Genomic DNA, 18611 nt, shown 5'->3' on the forward strand with positions numbered 1-18611 from the left:
GACGTAAGACGAAGGACAAACACTCAGTTAACCACCGTTTTCTAAATCAGGTAGATTTTCATTGGTTAAAGTGATGAAGACAACGACTCCCATGATCCCACGCTGCTTCACAACATCGTCACACTAGTTGTTTTGTGATTGTTTTTGATTGAGAGACCCCTAGTGGCTGAAATGACATATCATACCTTTAATAATTTTGTAATATGAACAAACATCTGAGGGGCGATGCTGTGCCCACGCTTTTAAACACCACAGTAATGCTAGCTATTTATATCGTAATAATAATATTATTTCATAATGATGTAATTTATTCCATGTGATGAATAATGATCAGAGGATCTAAATAAGATTTTCTGATCAATATGAACTTTATATTGTTCATTATTTGCCGGATTTGTTAGAGAACGTGTCTTTTCTTTATCTTTTTTAAATTGCCCTCCTCTTAATTTCCTGAATTAGAATCTGGTGACAATCTGAAACAGACAATAACAATAATTGATGATAAGGACAATAGGAACAAAATATAATATACTTGTTTTACTACAGATATAAATATTATTTGTAGAGAAATGTACAGGTTGATATTGAGAAACACAATCTACTATAAAATAAACTATAATGAATATATCTGCAGGTATGTTGTACAAAAGTTATTTGTATAAAAATAATATTTAATAAACTGAGATGTAAATGTAGTTCTTTGTAACTTTGTGAAGTAAAGAGCTGTATAAATAAAGTAGTATTATATTATTATAGTATTATTAAATATAACATTATAACACTATAACATTCGTGGTGGTTGTCTGATAAGTGATCAATACATCACAATATTACACAATCACAGACAAACACAGCAGCTTCCTGATTGGCTGCGGCTGCACAGAGACATAATCTAGCCCCGCCTCCCAGCAATCCCTACTGGCCAGCTGCGAACGTAAATAAACCCGACCGGGGCCTCTGATTGGCTGCAGCGCGCTGCGTCCCAGTCTGTCCCTCGAAGGCGCGTGCCCGTCTCCGGTCAGCTGGAGCAGTCAGTCGGTGGAACCGGGACGAGCGCGAACCAGTCCCACCAGTGTCCTCATCTTCCTCAGCCACGATGAAGCTGGTGCGGTTCATCATGAAGAACGCGGCTCTGGCCAGTGTCCCCAAACACATCGAGCACTTCTCCAAGTTCTCCCCCTCCCCGCTCTCCATGAAGCAGTTCCTCGACTTCGGTGAGTTCTGTGTCGGTCATCATGTGTCTGTGGGGATGTGATCATGTGGCTGCAGCTCGAGTCCCAATGCATGTGTGCAGAGGATGTGAACCTATGAGCTGAGTGTGCAGCAGCAGCAGCAGCATCATAGTGTCACTCAGCACAGAGTTGCGTCAGCTCAGCTCTGCAGCGTCTGGGCCCTGAGACGCTGCAGAGCTGAGCTGCTGCTGAAAAGATGCATCACGACCGTGAGGCAGCAGCTCTCAGGTCAGTTAGCAAAGTCATTCTGCAGAGGAATTCATCTCAAGTGAAGGTTCAGCAGAAACACAGATATTGTGAATGTTTACAGACTAAAATGCTTAAAACATCATGCAAATATCCGGTTTAATATAAAATAGTGATTATTATTTGGGCTGCAGCCATTTGTTATATGTTTTTTGTGAAAATCTAAATAGAGTTTCATTTAAAGTTTGGTCAAAATGTCTGAAAATGGTGAAACTGTCCATCACTTTCCCAGCTGACAACTTGAATCTACTTGTTTAGTCCATTTTAAAGTATAAAAGTTAAACTACATCAATGCTGATTCAAGAATGTGTCACTACCACAAATGCTGTGTCTCAATCTCCAGACTGACTTGTGCTATTTACAGTTCACAAGTGTCCTCACTCTGTCCAGTGAGACACGTGCCCCACTGTAAGTACCTGTATGGCGAGTTTGAAATGTCTCCCACCCTCGTCTGTCCCCGTCCTGGCTACACAGCGGAGACAGGGACTTGTTTCAAATGTGTTTCTTTTTCACGTCTTGGTGCATGTAGTGTTTTGATTTGTGACATCACTTCCTACTGAGAGTTTTGGAGACGTCATCGGGCCTCGGTTTAGTTTGAAAACTCCACGGCTGCAGTTTAGACTCTTTGGAGAAGATGCTCACTTCCTGATTGGGTCTCAGGGCCCGGTCACACTTTAGGTCAATGGGAACTGGGTCAAAGTTCACCAAAGTGGGACTCGACTTGGAACCAGCTTGCCCACAGGAAGGTAATGGTTTGTTAGACCCCTGGTTTATTGGAAATTAATTACTCGCCACTGAGGAGCTGAAACACTCGTCTGACGAAGACCATGGTCGGTTTCAAACACTGTTTCAGATGAAACTGGTCAGAGAGGACTGAGGCTCAGGGTCCGACAGAGTAATAGAGAACTGTTCATCATCGTTATCATTGATCACATGACTCTGATTAGATCTAAATTAACATATATACAAAAAAAAAGATCTCTTCACAGTTTCCCACAACCCAGATACCTGGATTCTCCTCAGCCAATCAGCTTATCAATAGATACTGATCAGCTGTGTGTTTGTTTGTGTGTTTCTCTGTGTGTGTCTGTGTGTGTCTCAGGTTCTATCAACGCCTGTGAGAAGACGTCCTTCGTCTTCCTGAGACAGGAGCTTCCTGTGCGACTCTCCAACATCATGAAGGAAATCAACCTCCTGCCCGACAAACTTCTCACAACCTCGTCGGTGCAGATGGTTCAGAGCTGGTGAGTCACGGGTTTGATTTATCTGACTTATGAATAAGAGAACAAAACTGTATCAGGGCCCAGATCCAGACCCAGATCCAGATCAAGTTCCAGAACCAGATCCCCTTGTGGCTGCAGAGTCAACAGCTGTCGACTTGTTTATCACTCTGGAATGAGGCCGTTTTATTTTCCCTGTGTGTCATCATCGTGCTCTGAATTACAACGGCCGCCTCTGACCGAGTTGGACGACTCCTGTGTGTGTGTCTTTGTGTGTGAGAGTGAGGGTGTGTGTCTGTGTGAGTGTGAGTGTGGGGGGGAGGGGCTCTTAGCTGTGAACTTTACCCCAGTTTCTTGTCTCATGTCACGTGACGTTGTTTTCAACTGTGGTTCTGCTCTACTGAGAGAAATTCTCCCTGACACAAATCCACTGTTTTTTAATTTTAATAACATTCCAGTTCTGTCTGTCTCATATTTACAACACGTGTTAATGTGTGTGTCTGTGTGTGTGTGTGTGTGTTTGTTATGATTTGTCAGGTACATCCAGAGCTTAATGGAGATCCTTGATTTCCTTGACAAGAATCCCGACGACCACAAAGTCCTGGGAGAGTAAGTTTCTCATGTTTCTTATATTCCAACCTGCTGATCTGTGATCAGTTTTCATGTCTTAAAGAGAAACAACAACTCGAGCAGATGTTTTTTTTAGCTCTGAGCTCATATCAGATTTAAGTTTTCCACCCTCTCCCTTCGATTGGGACAGAAGTGAGTTTCCCCCGACACCTGAATGTCTTCACGTCCGTCCTCCCCAGGTTTGTGGACGCCTTGGTGACCATCAGGAACCGGCACAACGACGTGGTGCCCACCATGGCCCAGGGCATCATCGAGTACAAAGAGGCCTTCTCCCAGGACCTGGTGACCAATCAGAACATCCAGTACTTCCTGGACCGCTTCTACATGAGCCGCATCTCCATCCGCATGCTCATCAACCAGCACAGTGAGTCAATCACCCTCCAGTTTCCACTATATTGATCCCCGGTTCCAAATAGTTTATGTGTCACCAGTGGGTTGTCATAGAATATAACAGAGCGTTGGAGGTCAATGGTTCAATCCTCTCTCTGCCACAGTCCTTGAGCAAGACACTGAAACCATCAAACCCTCACAATCAACGTGATGTCATTTGTTTGTTTTGTCATCGATTTCCGTTTATCTCCAACACTCCTTTGATCCGGTAGCTGAACACATGAACTTTTATCTGATGATAGTGAGTCGTGAGCTCGTAGACGTGTGTTGTGCTTCACAGCGACTGTTGCATGAAGGGAAACATCGATGTTTCATTAACTATAGAGCCACGTTTATTTATTACATCTTTGAAAATATGTTTTATTCACAATGTAGAGCAGTATCTGTTATAACTGTAGTATATATATTATATTCAGCACGTCCTATGTGAGCAGAAACGTGCCCACTGTCACTATCAAATATTGAAAAGTACCACAAGTTGTCAATGAATGTTTATTATACATAATAATCCATCCTACAAATTATAGACTTCATTTCTACAATCACTATTATTACTGTCAACATTCTCTCTGTGGCATCGGTGCTGAATCCTGCATCGTATTTTAAACTTGCTCTTTCAGATGTTCCATTAATAACAGATGACTCACCGCGTCCTGTTTTTAACGTGAGGTCTTTTCTCTCTGCAGCTCTTATCTTCGACGGCACCACCAACCCGGTCCACCCCAACACCATCGGCAGCATCGACCCCCTCTGCCGGGTCGAGGACGTCGTGCAGGGTAAATATGAATTATGTTTGGAGCTTTTTAAGACGATATTTCACCTGCTCGTGTTCTTTTAATGTTCGAATCCTGATATATAAACTCACTGTTTTCCATCAGACGCCTTCCACAGCGCCAAGATGCTGTGTGACCAGTACTATCTCTGCTCCCCCGATCTGATACTGCAGGAGATGAACAGTAAGAGTAAACACTAACTCCCTTTTTAATGTAAATGCAAATATTCCCTGGTGCAGAAGTCCACTGGTGAGGTTTTTTAGATGATGGAGCGACGCCCTCTGTGTGCACATGCAGACAGTTTGTAAGTAAATCAGCCAGATGGGCCTGATGGGTCCTAATTATAGCTCTGAAGCTGAAGTGATGGCTCATGGGGCCCGGCTGACTGCATCAGACAATATTGACACCCGGGCTTGTCCCTCTCCGTCCTCACAAAGCAGAATAATCACCACCGATGGAAAAAAGGGATGATGAATTTTTAAATGAAGTGGATGAAATGAAGGAAACGCTGCTTTGTGTCTCTGCAGATAAGAAGAAGAACCACTCCATCAACATCGTGTACGTGCCCTCTCACCTCTATCACATGCTGTTTGAGCTCTTCAAGGTACAAGACACAACTCAAATTCATCATGAATCATTTTCTAACGCTGCTTTAAAATGAGACTAATCATGTGACGCGTTCGATTTCCCTGCAGAACGCTATGAGAGCCACGATCGAGACCCACGAGAGCAGCAACAACCTCCCGCCCATTCAGGTCATGGTGTCTCTGGGAGGAGAGGACATGTCAATCAAGGTGGGTGGAGAATTACAACACAGCTGGTGGAAGTGGATGAGAAGCGTTGAGGCTATTTTTGGTGCATAAGGATCACAAATATCCGTGGAAGGAACCGAGCAGCAGTGAGACCCTTTGTGTTTAGAGCCTCAATTTAACAAGTGGACAAACACCAGGGGCCTGTTGTCTCTCTGAGTCTCTACAGCTGCTGTCTTTGTTTGTCTCCTCTCATAATGTCAACACACTAGAAGCAGATCTAAACTGTCAACGTGGAAGGTGTGTGTGTGTTTTTATGATCTGTTTAACGAGTCCAGCGACGACTGTAACCATAACACACTTTCCCTCAGGTTAATATTCTACAGTGACTTCGCTGCACAGGTGTCAGATCAGTTGAGTCTTCTTTGTTTACGAGGCCCCGCCCCTTTTTCCTCACTGACTCCCAAATTGTTTTCTCTGAACCTGTTCTGCAACGACTTCAAGCAAATCTACTGAGCTCTGATCAGATTAGCTGCATGAGCCGTGAACCCTCATATTCACAGAGCCTCAGTTATAATGCCTGTGTTTTACCACAACAACACGTCCAGACTGAAGGAAGTGACTTATCACCAAAAGGCCCCTGAATCTCTCCAGGTGTTTCCGGGTCGGGTTTGGTTTCAACATCTCTGGGTCTTTCCAGGTTCAGGCCGGGACACATTCTGACCCCGTGAAGAACTCCAGTGTAGGGGAGGCTTGTTGCAGAGGAGGCAAGAACGTAGTCATCCAACCGGTCCTTATAAACTGAACTCAGGTGCACACGCCCAGACGGCAGCACACACAACACAGGGAGAGGAAAGGAAAACAGTTCCAGAACCAGGAAGCATCCAAAACTTAAATCTCATGATCCTGAGGATATGTTGCTCTGTGTCTGCTGCAGGTTGTAAACATCCATAAGATAAAACGTTCCTCTCTGTTCCTCTCGCACCTTCATTATGTCAATATGCAAAGTAAACAAACAGAAATCCAGATGATTGTGACACTCGTCTGCTGACGTCATCCTCACCTGTCTCCCTGTCTCCCTGTCTCTCTGTCTCTCCTTGTGTCCCCGTCTGTAGGTGAGCGACAAGGGCGGCGGTGTCCCATTTCGTAGGATCGAGAACCTCTTCAGCTACATGTACTCCACCGCTCCTGCTCCACAGATAGGAGAGTACACGCGGCCTCCACTGGTGAGTACAGACACAAGAAACCGGCCGGGATTGAATTCATTACCTTGTCGAACTCTTGGATTCACCGAAACACAGATGAGCACCCTCCTAAACCCATGATCCGCCCGCTCTGTTGCAGGCTGGCTTCGGCTACGGCCTGCCCATCTCTCGACTCTACGCCAAGTACTTCCAGGGGGACCTGCAGCTCTACTCCATGGAGGGCCACGGCACAGACGCTGTCATCTACCTGAAGGTGAGACACACATGGGGACGGTGCGTGAAGCTGGGACGGGACGGCAGGAGTAAGAAAGTCTGTAGCACGTAGCAGGGAGAGGAAATAGGCCTGAAATGTTAAATAATGACCAGACTCTGCAGACCTGTGGGGCCAGTTCATGATGTATATATCCTATATATGCTAATTATTGTCAAAATAATCTAATAAAAGAAAAAATTGCCTTGTAGATCCAGGATCTGCACATTTAACCAGATCTGCTCCAAAAATCAGAATCAGAATCAGAAAGTATTTATTGCCAAGTAGGTTTACACCTACAAGGAATTTGCTCTGGTTATTGGTGCATACAATGAACATAGAAACATAAAAATATAAAAACACAATAAATACAACACATATAAGTAAAGCAATAAAAAGAAACAATATATATTTACTCACTATTTACTTCTTATTTACTCCCTTTTCTAATATTTATACAAAGTAACATTTATTTAGACATAAAAATATCTAAATAAAAATATATAATAGATAAAAGATATAAAAAGTGAAGTAAAAAGTGAAATGCAAGATGCAAAACAGTGAACAGTGTCAGATTGCAATATGCAAATTCAATGTGTTCTTCATCGTGTCATTTCCCAGCTTCCTCAAAATTGAATGGAAATTGATTCAGTAGTTCTTTCCTCTTGTTGTTTTTGTGTAATCTGACACAAACAAACCACACGACAGGAAACACATGATGATGATTCTGCCTCTCGTTGTCCTTCTCGCTCCAGGCGCTGTCCACAGACTCCATCGAGAGGCTGCCGGTGTACAACAAAACCGCTCTGAAGAACTACAAGGTGAGCCAGGAGGCGGACGACTGGTGCATCCCCAGCAAGGAGCCCCTGGACCTGAGCAACTACAAGGTGGCCAAGTGAAAGAGTCCCGCTGCTGCAAGAGAGAGAGTCTCCACAGTCTCATGTCATCGCTCTGCTGAGCCAGGAGGGGGCGCTCTGGTTTTTTAGCCTGTAGATCGTTGTTTTCAGTCTGTGTCGTTCTGCTGCTTCTTCATGAGAAAATATAGACAAATAGGAAACAGATACTAACACTCGTCACCACTGAGACTCTGGAGGTGCAGCTCCGATGTTGTTTTTATGCATCAGCAGTGTTTGTGTGTTTGTGTGTGTGTGTGTTTGTGTGGCAGCGGCGGCGGCACCCAGCATGCAATGGGAGTAAAGACAGTGTGAATACGAGTGGACTGATGAAGAGTAGCAGATGCTGGTTTAACTTTTCCCATCTTAAGACATTTCACATGTTCTAAACGTTTGAGGGAAACACTGAAACCAGATGTTGAGCATTTGAAGGAGAACCACTTCCTGTCATCTTCACATCACCGAGGCCTTAAAGTAGCAAACTCCCCCAAAGGCTCCTTCATAGGATCAAACTTGAACTATTGAAAACGAATCCCTCTTGTTGCACATTGGTGAGTTTCCAGTACTGTGATACTGGGAAGTGTAGATCTGAACAAAATGAGGTTTTGTGTTTCCCATGATTTTCTTCCCTCTTGAGTCCAGACCTCGTTCTTTCAGTTTGAGATCAGCAGGACTTATTGATTTCACGTTTAGATTCTCTGACTCTAAATAAAAACAGAGGACAGAAGAAACCCAGAGATTTATGTTTGGACGTTTGTTCGCCCTTGTGATTTTTTTCCGTTTCTTTAAAACCATTGTAACCAGTGTTCCCACTGAGAGATAAGATGCAGAGTTATCTGAGTATCTGTTCTTTTCTTTTTCTCCCGGACCAGGATGAATGTAATTAGTCTTCCGTGCATTAATTAGCATTAATTATTATATAATAGCAGCTGCAGCAGCGAAGGGCCCAGGTTCTCTCTGAGTTTGAGCGGATTCCACTTCAGGCTGTTGAACCACAGGAGGTTGGAGTCTGATGGAGACAAGTGCGTCTCTGAGGGTTTGAGACACTGGGACATACGAGGACAAAGTGCTGTGGGTCCACATGTGTTTTCCTTTTGTATTATATTTATCTTAATCCATACAGTTTGTGAAAGGTTATTTTTATAGCTACACATTTGTGACTGAAACGATTGTAAATACTGTAAATACAAACAATAAAAAACTTCACAACATTTCTCCTTGCAGTGTTTTACTACAGGTGAAGGGATGAAAGTGACCTGAGGGGGGCGCTACATCCAACCTGACATGAAATGACGCAAACCCACATGACTGAACTTTCATCTTTTATTTTAGTATCTAAGATTTTTAAAACACAGGCTGTGAATAAAGATGGACAACGTGACTGCTCCTCAAAAGTGAAGCCAACGCACATGGTTCGCCCCCTGGTGGTTGGCTGCAGTACAGCTCATAGATGACTTGTTATTTGATGATATAAAAACAGTTGGTCGAGCATGTGACCCAGAAAATCGCAACTACATCCTCTGATAGCTTTGGTGCAGAATGACATCATCAGTTCAAGATGGCTGCCTCCGTACCTGGGATGCTTCGGCTTCATTTTCAGACAGAGGGAGGAAGTGGAGACACAGTCTGAAGTTAGCAACATATGTGGATTTGTTGTGTTCCTCCAGTTTAATTAAGAGTAAATGTTACATCCATCATAGATGCTGTCAGAATGTAGAACAGGACGTGCTTCATAACCACTATTAATTATATCCATGTGATTCCCTCTGCACTTGTATAACTTCGATGTTAACGTCCTTACATTAAAGTTTTCTTTTCACACTTGTGAAGTAGCTGCACAAATGAAAAGTTTCACCGCTGACCAAACAAACTGGAAAAATGCCGACAGCTCATTAATTTACCGTCTGCGTCAGCGAGTCGTCTTGAGAAAGTCACACTCGGCCGGAGCGGGAGCGCTGGCGTCAAACTGAAGTTTGAAGTTTCCTCTTTTTATTGGTGCATCGCTGCGTCGCCTACTTAAGGTCACGGTCGAGCCGCGGCGCAGTTTCTTATCCAGCGACATGAAGAGGTAAGAGTTAAACGTGAGCATTTATTTATTATCTTCTTTTATCTTATCTTGATGTGTTAGGAAAAAGATATTTGAAATGTAAAGATTTGTTTTTCTTTCAGTTCACACGTCTCCTCGTTCTGATCTTCTTATCACACACGAGCTGGTGATCACATAGAGATAAAGGTACAATTACTAATATTACATCATTTCATTTGTTAAATATAGCAAACAATTGAAAATGAATCATAACTGTTGTTTTAAATAAGAATAGTCATAGAATTGTCTACACTAAGTAAGATTTTAGAAAAAATGATAAACACAAATGCACATAATCGTTATTGTTGAGAATAATAAATAAAAATGTAATTGTGTTGTATCCTAGAAATAATATTTTACATAATTTTACACAACTAAACACAACTTTTAAGTTCATAACTGTTGTTTTGATATAAATTCACTGAATTCCCAGAACAAACACAACTGAGTTAACGATCCACAAGAATTAAATCCATTCATTATTCAGGATTCCTTTATATTCTCATTTTACTTTACTAGTTTATAGATAATACATGTAGATATTATATCTGTGTTTTCTTTTACCAACAAAAAAAACCTTTTTGCTGAAATAATTCAGACCTCATGAAGTGATAAAAATAAAATCATAAGGTATCTGGACATAAATGCATTGTTTCTTTAAGAAGACAATTAAACACACAAGTGTAATTTGAATGAGAAAGCGTGTAATTGTCGTCTCATATTGTGTAACTGTTGTCGTCCCCAGATGGTTGCGTTGGCCGTGGCTGTGTTTGTAACCTTGTCGTGTTGTGCACTCGGCTGCTCGGGGAACATGAATTCTGTGAGTGTGATCTTTGTTCCCTGACGCTGCAGAAGCTAAAACGCAGATACAACACAACAATTCATCCATTATGCAACAAACCCTCCTGGTTGGGTGCAGACACACAACTGTGCAGAGCTTCAGCTTCAGAGAGAGAATAAAACATTTCACTGTGTTAACACCGATCAACTTTTTATTCTTCTGTTTTCTCCAGAATGAGCTGAAGCTTCAGAGCTTGAGGCTTCAACCTGCTGCTGTTTTCAAGGTGAAATGTTGATTTTTTTTATTGTTTGTTGAGAAAAATTTACTGGAAATGTGCAAAACAATAACGATAAAACCGCTATTCATACAATGAAGAGACTGTGAAGGGAAACAGCAACAACGTTATCACACATCTCAAACTATGTGAAGATCAGAGACGGTGCTCAAATAAACTAAAAGAAATAAAAACTAATAAATGATATATAAATTTTAAATATTAATGTTATAACCCTAATTTATGGTTTGAGTTTAGTTTCAAACTCTTCTCTGCAAAGACTGGGTCTCGTTTTTAAGATTTTTAAACTAAAATGTAACAGAATTAACCATTAAAATCCATCTTTTGCAGCGTTGCCTCTGTTTTGAACCTGAGATGAAACATCTGAATGACTTCTAATCAACCTCATGTATTATTAATTTGATATTTTTTGACATGTGACTCTGTGGTTAAACAACTGTTTACTGTGCTGTTCGCTGCAGCAGATGAAGAATCCACAGTGTGAACAAACCTCACTTCAGCAGGACGTTCTGACGCAGGTGATCAATCTAATCTATAATCTATAATCTATAATCTAATCTTCCTTCCACATGTATCTGTTCTGTGCATCAGCTCCTGAATCTCTTTATTCTCATTCCCAGGTGAACATGAAGAGCCTGAAGAAAAAGACTCACAGTGACTTCGGTCAGTCAATAAAAAAAAAACATTCCTGGCCTAAAATATACAAAATGCATTCCTCATTTTCTATTTTAATCTCTCTCAATACAAATGTCATCTGCAGGAACAACCCGTTTTACTTACGGCACGAGTGATGAGGAGGAGTACGACCTGCGTTTGTCTGAGGAAGACTCCAGGAAGAAGAGTAACCCCTGCTTCCACTACACCGTCCTGGACCAGGCCTGGCGCGCCACCAACTCCACCGGCAAGCTGAAGATGTGCGACCGCAACGCCAAATGGAAAGGTGACTCCATCTCCTGTGCAAATACATATTTCCTTCAGCCATAAAAGACACACATTCTGATCCTTGTGTTTTATCCTCACAGGCTGGTACCGCCTCTTCTACAAGGGGAAGAGCATCCAGATGCCCGAGCGCTGCGTCCCCGTGAACAAGTGCAGCACCCGCGCCCCGCTGTGGCTGACCGGGCCTCACCCGAGCAGGAGGGCCGGCATCGTCACCCGACAGGTCTGCGGCCACTGGAAGAAGAGATGCTGCGCTTTCAAATCCACCCCCATCAAGGTCAAGAAGTGCCTCGGCAACTACTACGTGTACAAGTTCACCAAGCCGTCGTCCTGTGACCTGGCGTACTGTGCGGGTAGGTGGCACCGGCACGTGGGTGGAGGGGAAATCTGGTTAATGAGTCGTTCTGAGGTCAGGGGTCCTCAAGGGGAGGAGACTAAACTAGAGGAAGGAAGGAAAGACAACAACAACAAAAAAACACTTTAACCTCGTGCAACTGTTCTCATATGGAGGACCATACATGACTTAAGTATAAATAAATAAATAAATGTATAAATAAATACAGAAATAAATAAATAAAAAAGGAAATAAATAAATAAATGTGGAAATATATTTAAGACATTTATTTATACATTTCTGTGTTTATTTCTGTATTTATTTATTTAATTCTGTATTTATTTATTTATTTCCTTTTTTATTTATTCATTTATTTATTTATTTCTGTATTTATTTCCTTTTTTATTTATTCATTTATTTATTTATTTCTGTATTGATTTATTTATTTCTGTATTTATTTATTCATTTATTTTGTTATTTCTGTATTTATTTATAAATTTATTTATTTATTTATAATTAAGTTATGTATGGTCCTCCATATTCTCATGCATAAGGGAACTTTGACGACAAATGACAGTTGTCCACATTTTCTATTCAGATACATATAAATGTGCTCGTTCTGCAAAGACACTATTAAAACAAGGTTCATTATTGACATGAAACATTGAAGAAGGTCTCCAGATGTCAGGTTATCTGATTTGAGACCAGCTGGTGTGTGTCCACCTCTTGACTCTTGCGTGTGAAAGTCTGACTGATTCAATTCATCCACACGTTTATCAAGGTCAACTGATCATTTCTTGACTTTCACTCTTCTTCAGCCTCTGGATTAAACCCAAACTGATAATCTTACGTCCCTGAATTACATAATAATATTAATATTAATATATTCGCCTGAAGAAATCTGAACCCTTGGATCCTAAAGCTTGTGTCACAGTTTTGTCCTTTTGCAGGTGCTTTTTTTCCACAGTTGGTTTCTGAGGTGTGAACGATGTTGTGTGTCTGTTCTCAGATATCAACACACTAGTGTGTGCGCGCTGCAGGAGAAACCAGTCCTGTGTGAGCCGAGACAGGATCAACTGGAAGTGTAAGACAAAGAAAGGTGAGTTACTGTGTGTTTTTAAAACCACAACATCCAAACAATGATCTAACTATAAAGGAATGTTTTAACGTTTTATAAGAAATGTGGGAATATTCACTTGCTTGCAGAGAGTTAGATGAGATATTGTTTTCTGTTCAGTTCAATATTTAGCGCGAGTCAGAGATGGGGTTTTACACGTTTATGCATGGATTCAACATTTCTCTTGTTAAACTACTTGTAACTTTGTGTATGCTTTTGCTATAGTAACTATCACAATCATTATCATAATAATAAAGCTATAGATTAATGTGTCTGTGGCTTCAGTACTGACAGATCCCTTAAATCCATTGAATCTCTACCAAACCTCACACACTCATAGACAACATGCCTGATCTGTTTCATTAAGTATCATGACTTATTCTCTGAGAACTTGTTATAGAAAGTGAACAAAAACACAAAAAAATGATTATTTCTGTGGGAAAACTCCCAGTTTTTGTGTTTTTGTCAAATCCTGCTGACAAACAAACAAGAATAAAACAAAGAAACACACAAAGTGCTGAGGTGGAAACAGGAGATAATGGAATCTCTCCATGTTTCAGTGCTCCGCAGAAAGATCCACTTCTTCGCCTCCTTCCCGGGTCAACTCTCCGGCAAGGTGAACCGGATCAAGTACAGCAAGGTGCTGGTGAACGTGGGCCGGGCCTTCAGCAGCCGAACCGGGGTGTTCAGGGCTCCGGTCAACGGGATCTACCAGTTCTTCTTCTCCACTCAGACCAGCGACACCGGCAAGAAGACGGACCTGTGGCTCGTGGTGAACGGCTACTGGGTGGCCGTGTCCCACACGCTGGTCACCCGGCCCTCGTCCGTGGGCAGCCTGGCCACGTACATGAGCTTCCTGCGCCGGGGGGCTCGAGTGTACGTCACACACAACTGTGGGAAGTCGTGGGCCAACGCGGCCTCCATGACCATCACCTTCGGAGGCTCACTGCTCGTCCAGTTAAAATGATGTGTTGACGAGGGGTTTAATGTGTGTTGTTCTCTGGTGTGATTATGAAAGGGGGGTTTGTGTTTCAGTAAATATAAAGAAACTGTAAAAAGACCAAGTTTACACTCTCTCAGTTTCTATTTCTCTTATATACAATTAAATTGGTGCTTTTTTTGTGTCAGAGCTAAATACTGAAGTAAACGTGTGTCTAATTTAATGCTTGAATATACATTTTTAAATAAAAAAAAACATAAATAAAATTTGTGGTTCATATTTATTAAATAATATTAGATAATGTGCATTTACTTAAACATGTCTACTATATTTCAGATGTTCTCACTGCAGTAAAGTGATTAAAATATCAACTGCAAGTGTCCAAACATTATGCAGCTAATCTAACTGTTTTTATCTCAGGGCAGTTAAATACAAAATCTCATAATGTTACAAATCATTTAAATTTCATCTGCCATACTTATGAAACAAAATTTAAAAAGAAAACTACTCTGGAACATGGACACAAGTTGCATGAATTAGAAAAGTTGATATAACAGAAAACTTAAAGATGAATAATGTGTATTTTTGAAGGCTGTATGTGAAGAGGTGTACACTATATAGCATAATGTCATTTTATTATAGTTATATGGTCATCATTGTTAATTTGGACTCTATACCCACTTTTAAATTAGATTGTGGTATTAAATACTCCAGTGTAAATACATTGTTAAACTGTTACGTCATTATTCTGATCTTTCTAAGTTGTGTACACTAGGTGGCGCTGTAGCACTGAAGTAAACCTGCAGGTGTGTTGTTGATGTTCTCAGTTTTAAACTCTTCACACAGCTTGAGCTGCTCCTAGCAACAGATTAAAGTCAGATTTATTAACATCTGCAACATCTGGATTTTCTTTATTTATTACTTTATTATTAATTTTTCCTGTTATGATCACAGATGACATCAGGGACGTTTTCCTGTTTTGTCCTGTGTCTGATTGAAACCGTGTGAACTTATCCCAGATGTTTGATTGACACCCGCGCAGCTCGGATACAGATGTTTGATTGACACTCGGGGGTTTGTTTGAGAGGCACCTCTGCACGGAGCCGGGGGGGCGGGCACTGCACGGGGAGGCCGCCCTCCTATTGGCTGACTCCACAGGAGCCCGAACTCCAGGAAAACGCAGCAGCGGGCGCGCGATGGAGCGGTGCGCGTGAAGACGGAACTGCGCGTGGACATGAGGAGTTCCTCTGAAGAGAAGAAGAAGAGAAGAGAAGAGAAGAAGAAGAAGAAGAAGAACCAGCTCGTGGACACATGTTGTTGTTGTTGTCTTATTACAACCGTTGAACTAAACATGAGTGAAAGGACAGTTTGACTTTTTGACGCACGGATGGACACGCGCACGGCGGTGCTCGCTGCTCGCTGAAGCCGCCGGTGTCCCCTCTGCTGTCGGCACTTCAAAGCAACCCGGTGCATTACGTCACTTCTCTTTTGATCTTTCCTCGGACGTCCCGCGGGCGCCAGTGAGAGTCCAGGTGGAAACATGGCCGAGCACGAGAGCCTGGAGTTCGGGAAGGCGGACTTCGTGCTGCTGGACAACGTGTCCATGGAGGAGTTCATGGGGAACCTCAAACTCAGGTGAGTCCAAGCAGGTGGAGGAGGTGGAGGAGGTGGAGGCGGCTCCGAGGAGACAGGGAGCGACCCCACTGCTTCGTGTCAGCCGGAAATGTGCTTCTGAAAGCGGCATGGGCGTCAACAGGTGCCTGGAGCTCATTGAACTAGAGAGCCAGGGAGCAGCCTCCTCAAGGGTCCAGAGCTAGAGTACTGAAGAGTGTTCAGACCCAATCTAACAGTATATAATCACTTTCATCTGTGTACTAATACCACAAGAGTCCTACACACAGAGAGAGTCCTACACACAGAGATATGATATTTATACATTGTGCAGACACAGTGAGGAGATACAGAAACAATCCAAGAGGAAGATTTGTTTTCCATTTCGAAAAAAGGTCCTGGGGTTCTCAGCGGATTCAGACCTCAAACCAAATCTGTCCTTTTACAGAAATATATACATCAAATAAAAAATGATCATATCAGTTTATATCGGTGATTATTATGACAAATCTCTCATTATTAAGTTTAAAAACAGATTTATTCTGATGAGGAGTTAATGAAAAATACTTTATATTTTATTAATCTGAGCTGGATCAATATCTCCTCAGTGTATTTGCACAGTTTATCAGCGTCACACATATTAATGGACTTCTGTTATATAACTATATGGCAGTGATTATTGTTTTATGGCCCAGCCCTGACATCTGGCTGACATCTTCACTGACCTAGTGGACTTTCTTCATATCGTAGTATTTAAACTTTATTCTCTAAAAGCAGAATGAAGCTAATCTTCCTCCTCTGGTGTTTCTCTTACGTCGAACTCTCCAGATGTTGTGTCATCACCTGAGTTTGTCTCCCATGTGTGTGAGACGCAGACACAATGACCCATTTGTATGAAAAGTCGTCTTGAGTCACAGTGTGTGTGTCCTTTAAATAGCGTCGGTTCCTCCCGGTGCCTCCTTCTCCCGATCAAACCGGTATTTCTCTGTGAAACCAGCCGAGGCGGAGGAGACTCCACCCAGGCGGCCGGAGCAGAGACTCCCGTGGACCGGTTACTATCAGCTGTGTTGTCAGTGGCTCGGTGTCAAAGCAATGATGTCAAAGCTTTCTCTGTGAATGAGGAGCGCAGCGTGGGGGGAGCGTTACGTTTCACATGGGCCCAGAATCAGCTTCCTCCACCCCCCCTCCACCCCCTCCCTCCACCCCTCCACCTCCTCTCCTCACCACTGCCATCTGTGATGAAAGTGCAAGCTGATCCCTGACGGCAGTTTTGCAGCAGTTACCCAGCCGGCGTGTCGGCTGTACACGGTTTAGTTCAGGTGTCAGATCCTCGGTGCAGGTTTCTACAGGAGACGACTGCAGATAATTGAAAACGTGATTGAAATACCTGATAGATTCCTCGTTAACGGCTCGTTAGCGACAGAACAGGCAACAAATCTCACAACCTATGTTTTATGTTTTGTTGATTTGTGTTGTCACGCCACACAAAATGTCTCCAGCAACTTTCAAACCCAGAGAAATCCCCAGTTTTATTCAAGGCAACACAACATTTTCGGTGCCAATCCTGATGTTATGCAGTAAAATAATTCAGATACAGATATAACAGCTGATAAATAAACTTTTACAACATGTTTTGAGGATTTCTCAGTCATTCCTGCTGCAGTGGTTGATGCATTACATCTCCAAGCCCCGGCCCTGCTCACTGGTTTACGCCGTCTGCCAGTATAATGACTTGTAGAATAAATATTTTGAGGATTTTAAATATGCTGCTTGGACGTTTTTTCCTCCTGCTCCCTGGTTTCCCTTCTAAGGCGAAGCAGAGCGACTCCTGTTCCCGCCCTCGGGCTGGTGAGACCGTGTTTGTTCTCCAGGGCTCGTTAAGCAGGCGTGATGGGGATTTCACTCACTTTATGTTTCCATCTTCTTAATTGTGGAGATTTGCTGCTTTTCCTTTTGGCTCATGTGAAACTAAGCTTAGCCCTTTTTCTTTAATGTCTCAAAGACCAGAACGTTTATCAATTTACTGGGGAAATTAAACCCATTTTATTGTTTGTTTGCTGGATGTTGTGTGTGTGCAGAGATTTATATAAACACTGTATAGTGCAGAGTGAAATTTGAAAACTCTGCGTTCATCCTACCTGGTTTCTCTGCAACCAGTAGATAATGAGTTAGTTGGAGCCCAGTAAACATAAACCCAGTTCCATAAACATGAACTGGAATAATAGAAAAGGACAAAGTGCCACGTGTACAAGTCACAGTGTTATTGTATTTGTACATTTTTCATTGTGTGAACAGGAGCTTCAGTAGTCGACAGCATCAGGCCTCACCCCCCCCCCCACCCCCCACCCCCCCGACTCGGTTTCTTTCCCTCCAGCTCGACGTCTCGCTCCGGAGATGGCGTGCACAGATTGTTATTTGTAAAGGGTGAGGACCGCTTCCTTTCGGCTCCTGGAGGGCGCGTGCGTGCACACATACATGCGTGTGTGTGTGTGTGTGTGTGTGTGTGTGTGTGTGTCTGTATGTGTGTGTGTAGTTTCCTGAATGGGAGTGACCCAGTCGACGGAGGGCTGCAGAGAGCTCGAGGAATCCAAACGTCCTGGTTCGGTTAAACAATCCGCACATCGCTCCTGGGTGTGTTTCTCACCGTGTGTGGGACTTGAACCTCACAGTTAAATTTGTCCCAATGATTTAAAAAAAGCCTCAGATCTCGACTCGTTTAACACATTCATTTATTTGACTGTTTTTTACGAGCTCCAGAAGTGAAAACAAGGCGTTTCACGTGTGTTTCTGTCAGACTTGCTCTTTGAGAGGTAGACTTTCCTCACGCCTCCAAAACTTGTGAAAACCCCCAAATATTTTTATTTGTAGTGTGGGGAGGGGGGGGGGAGCCAAGCTTTGGTGTGGGGCCAACCCTTCACTT

General features: G+C 42.6%; 3 protein-coding genes across 4 annotated transcripts in view; all 3 read left to right on the forward strand.

Moving 5' to 3' along the window:
• The first annotated feature begins 1002 nt into the window (after nt 1-1002).
• pdk2a (pyruvate dehydrogenase kinase 2a) lies at nt 1003-8799 on the forward strand. The gene is made up of 11 exons (XM_053414078.1): nt 1003-1214; nt 2581-2722; nt 3236-3307; nt 3508-3692; nt 4405-4494; nt 4597-4674; nt 5019-5095; nt 5187-5285; nt 6356-6466; nt 6585-6698; nt 7451-8799. The coding sequence occupies exons 1-11, from the start codon at nt 1097-1099 to the stop codon at nt 7592-7594; spliced, it is 1230 nt and encodes a 409-aa protein (XP_053270053.1). The 5' UTR covers nt 1003-1096; the 3' UTR covers nt 7595-8799.
• Nucleotides 8800-9699: 900 nt separating this feature from the next.
• On the forward strand, nt 9700-14754 carry LOC128427002 (uncharacterized). Of its 2 annotated transcripts, none has more exons than XM_053414080.1 (9): nt 9700-9821; nt 10420-10494; nt 10688-10738; nt 11215-11268; nt 11371-11413; nt 11511-11690; nt 11773-12042; nt 13033-13122; nt 13701-14754. In XM_053414080.1, the coding sequence occupies exons 2-9, from the start codon at nt 10420-10422 to the stop codon at nt 14105-14107; spliced, it is 1170 nt and encodes a 389-aa protein (XP_053270055.1). In that variant the 5' UTR covers nt 9700-9821; the 3' UTR covers nt 14108-14754. The 2 variants fall into 2 exon arrangements, with proteins under 2 accessions (XP_053270055.1, XP_053270054.1); XM_053414079.1 differs by having other exon boundaries at nt 11212-11268; nt 13701-14752.
• Nucleotides 14755-15360: 606 nt separating this feature from the next.
• Nucleotides 15361-18611, forward strand: part of myo1d (myosin 1D) — a 59596-nt gene continuing 56345 nt past the window's right edge. Inside the window, exon 1 of the mRNA XM_053413380.1 lies at nt 15361-15715. Within this exon, the coding sequence (XP_053269355.1) occupies nt 15621-15715 (95 nt within the window). The 5' untranslated portion in view covers nt 15361-15620. The remainder of the gene's footprint in view (nt 15716-18611) is intronic.

The sequence above is a fragment of the Pleuronectes platessa genome, chromosome 21 (assembly GCF_947347685.1).
Source record: "Pleuronectes platessa chromosome 21, fPlePla1.1, whole genome shotgun sequence".
In the NCBI taxonomy this organism is placed as follows: Eukaryota; Metazoa; Chordata; class Actinopteri; order Pleuronectiformes; family Pleuronectidae; genus Pleuronectes; species Pleuronectes platessa.

Bases quoted from the DNA above. Each gene is read 5' to 3' on its own strand.
- pdk2a (XM_053414078.1), top strand. From the start codon at position 1,097: ATGAAGCTGGTGCGGTTCATCATGAAGAACGCGGCTCTGGCCAGTGTC. The intron at 3,693-4,404 runs GTGAGTCAATCA...TTCTCTCTGCAG, and splicing joins CATGCTCATCAACCAGCACA to CTCTTATCTTCGACGGCACC. The intron at 5,096-5,186 runs GTACAAGACACA...ATTTCCCTGCAG, and splicing joins TGCTGTTTGAGCTCTTCAAG to AACGCTATGAGAGCCACGAT.
- LOC128427002 (XM_053414079.1), top strand. From the start codon at position 10,420: ATGGTTGCGTTGGCCGTGGCTGTGTTTGTAACCTTGTCGTGTTGTGCA. The intron at 10,495-10,687 runs GTGAGTGTGATC...TGTTTTCTCCAG, and splicing joins GCTCGGGGAACATGAATTCT to AATGAGCTGAAGCTTCAGAG. The intron at 11,414-11,510 runs GTCAGTCAATAA...TGTCATCTGCAG, and splicing joins AAAGACTCACAGTGACTTCG to GAACAACCCGTTTTACTTAC.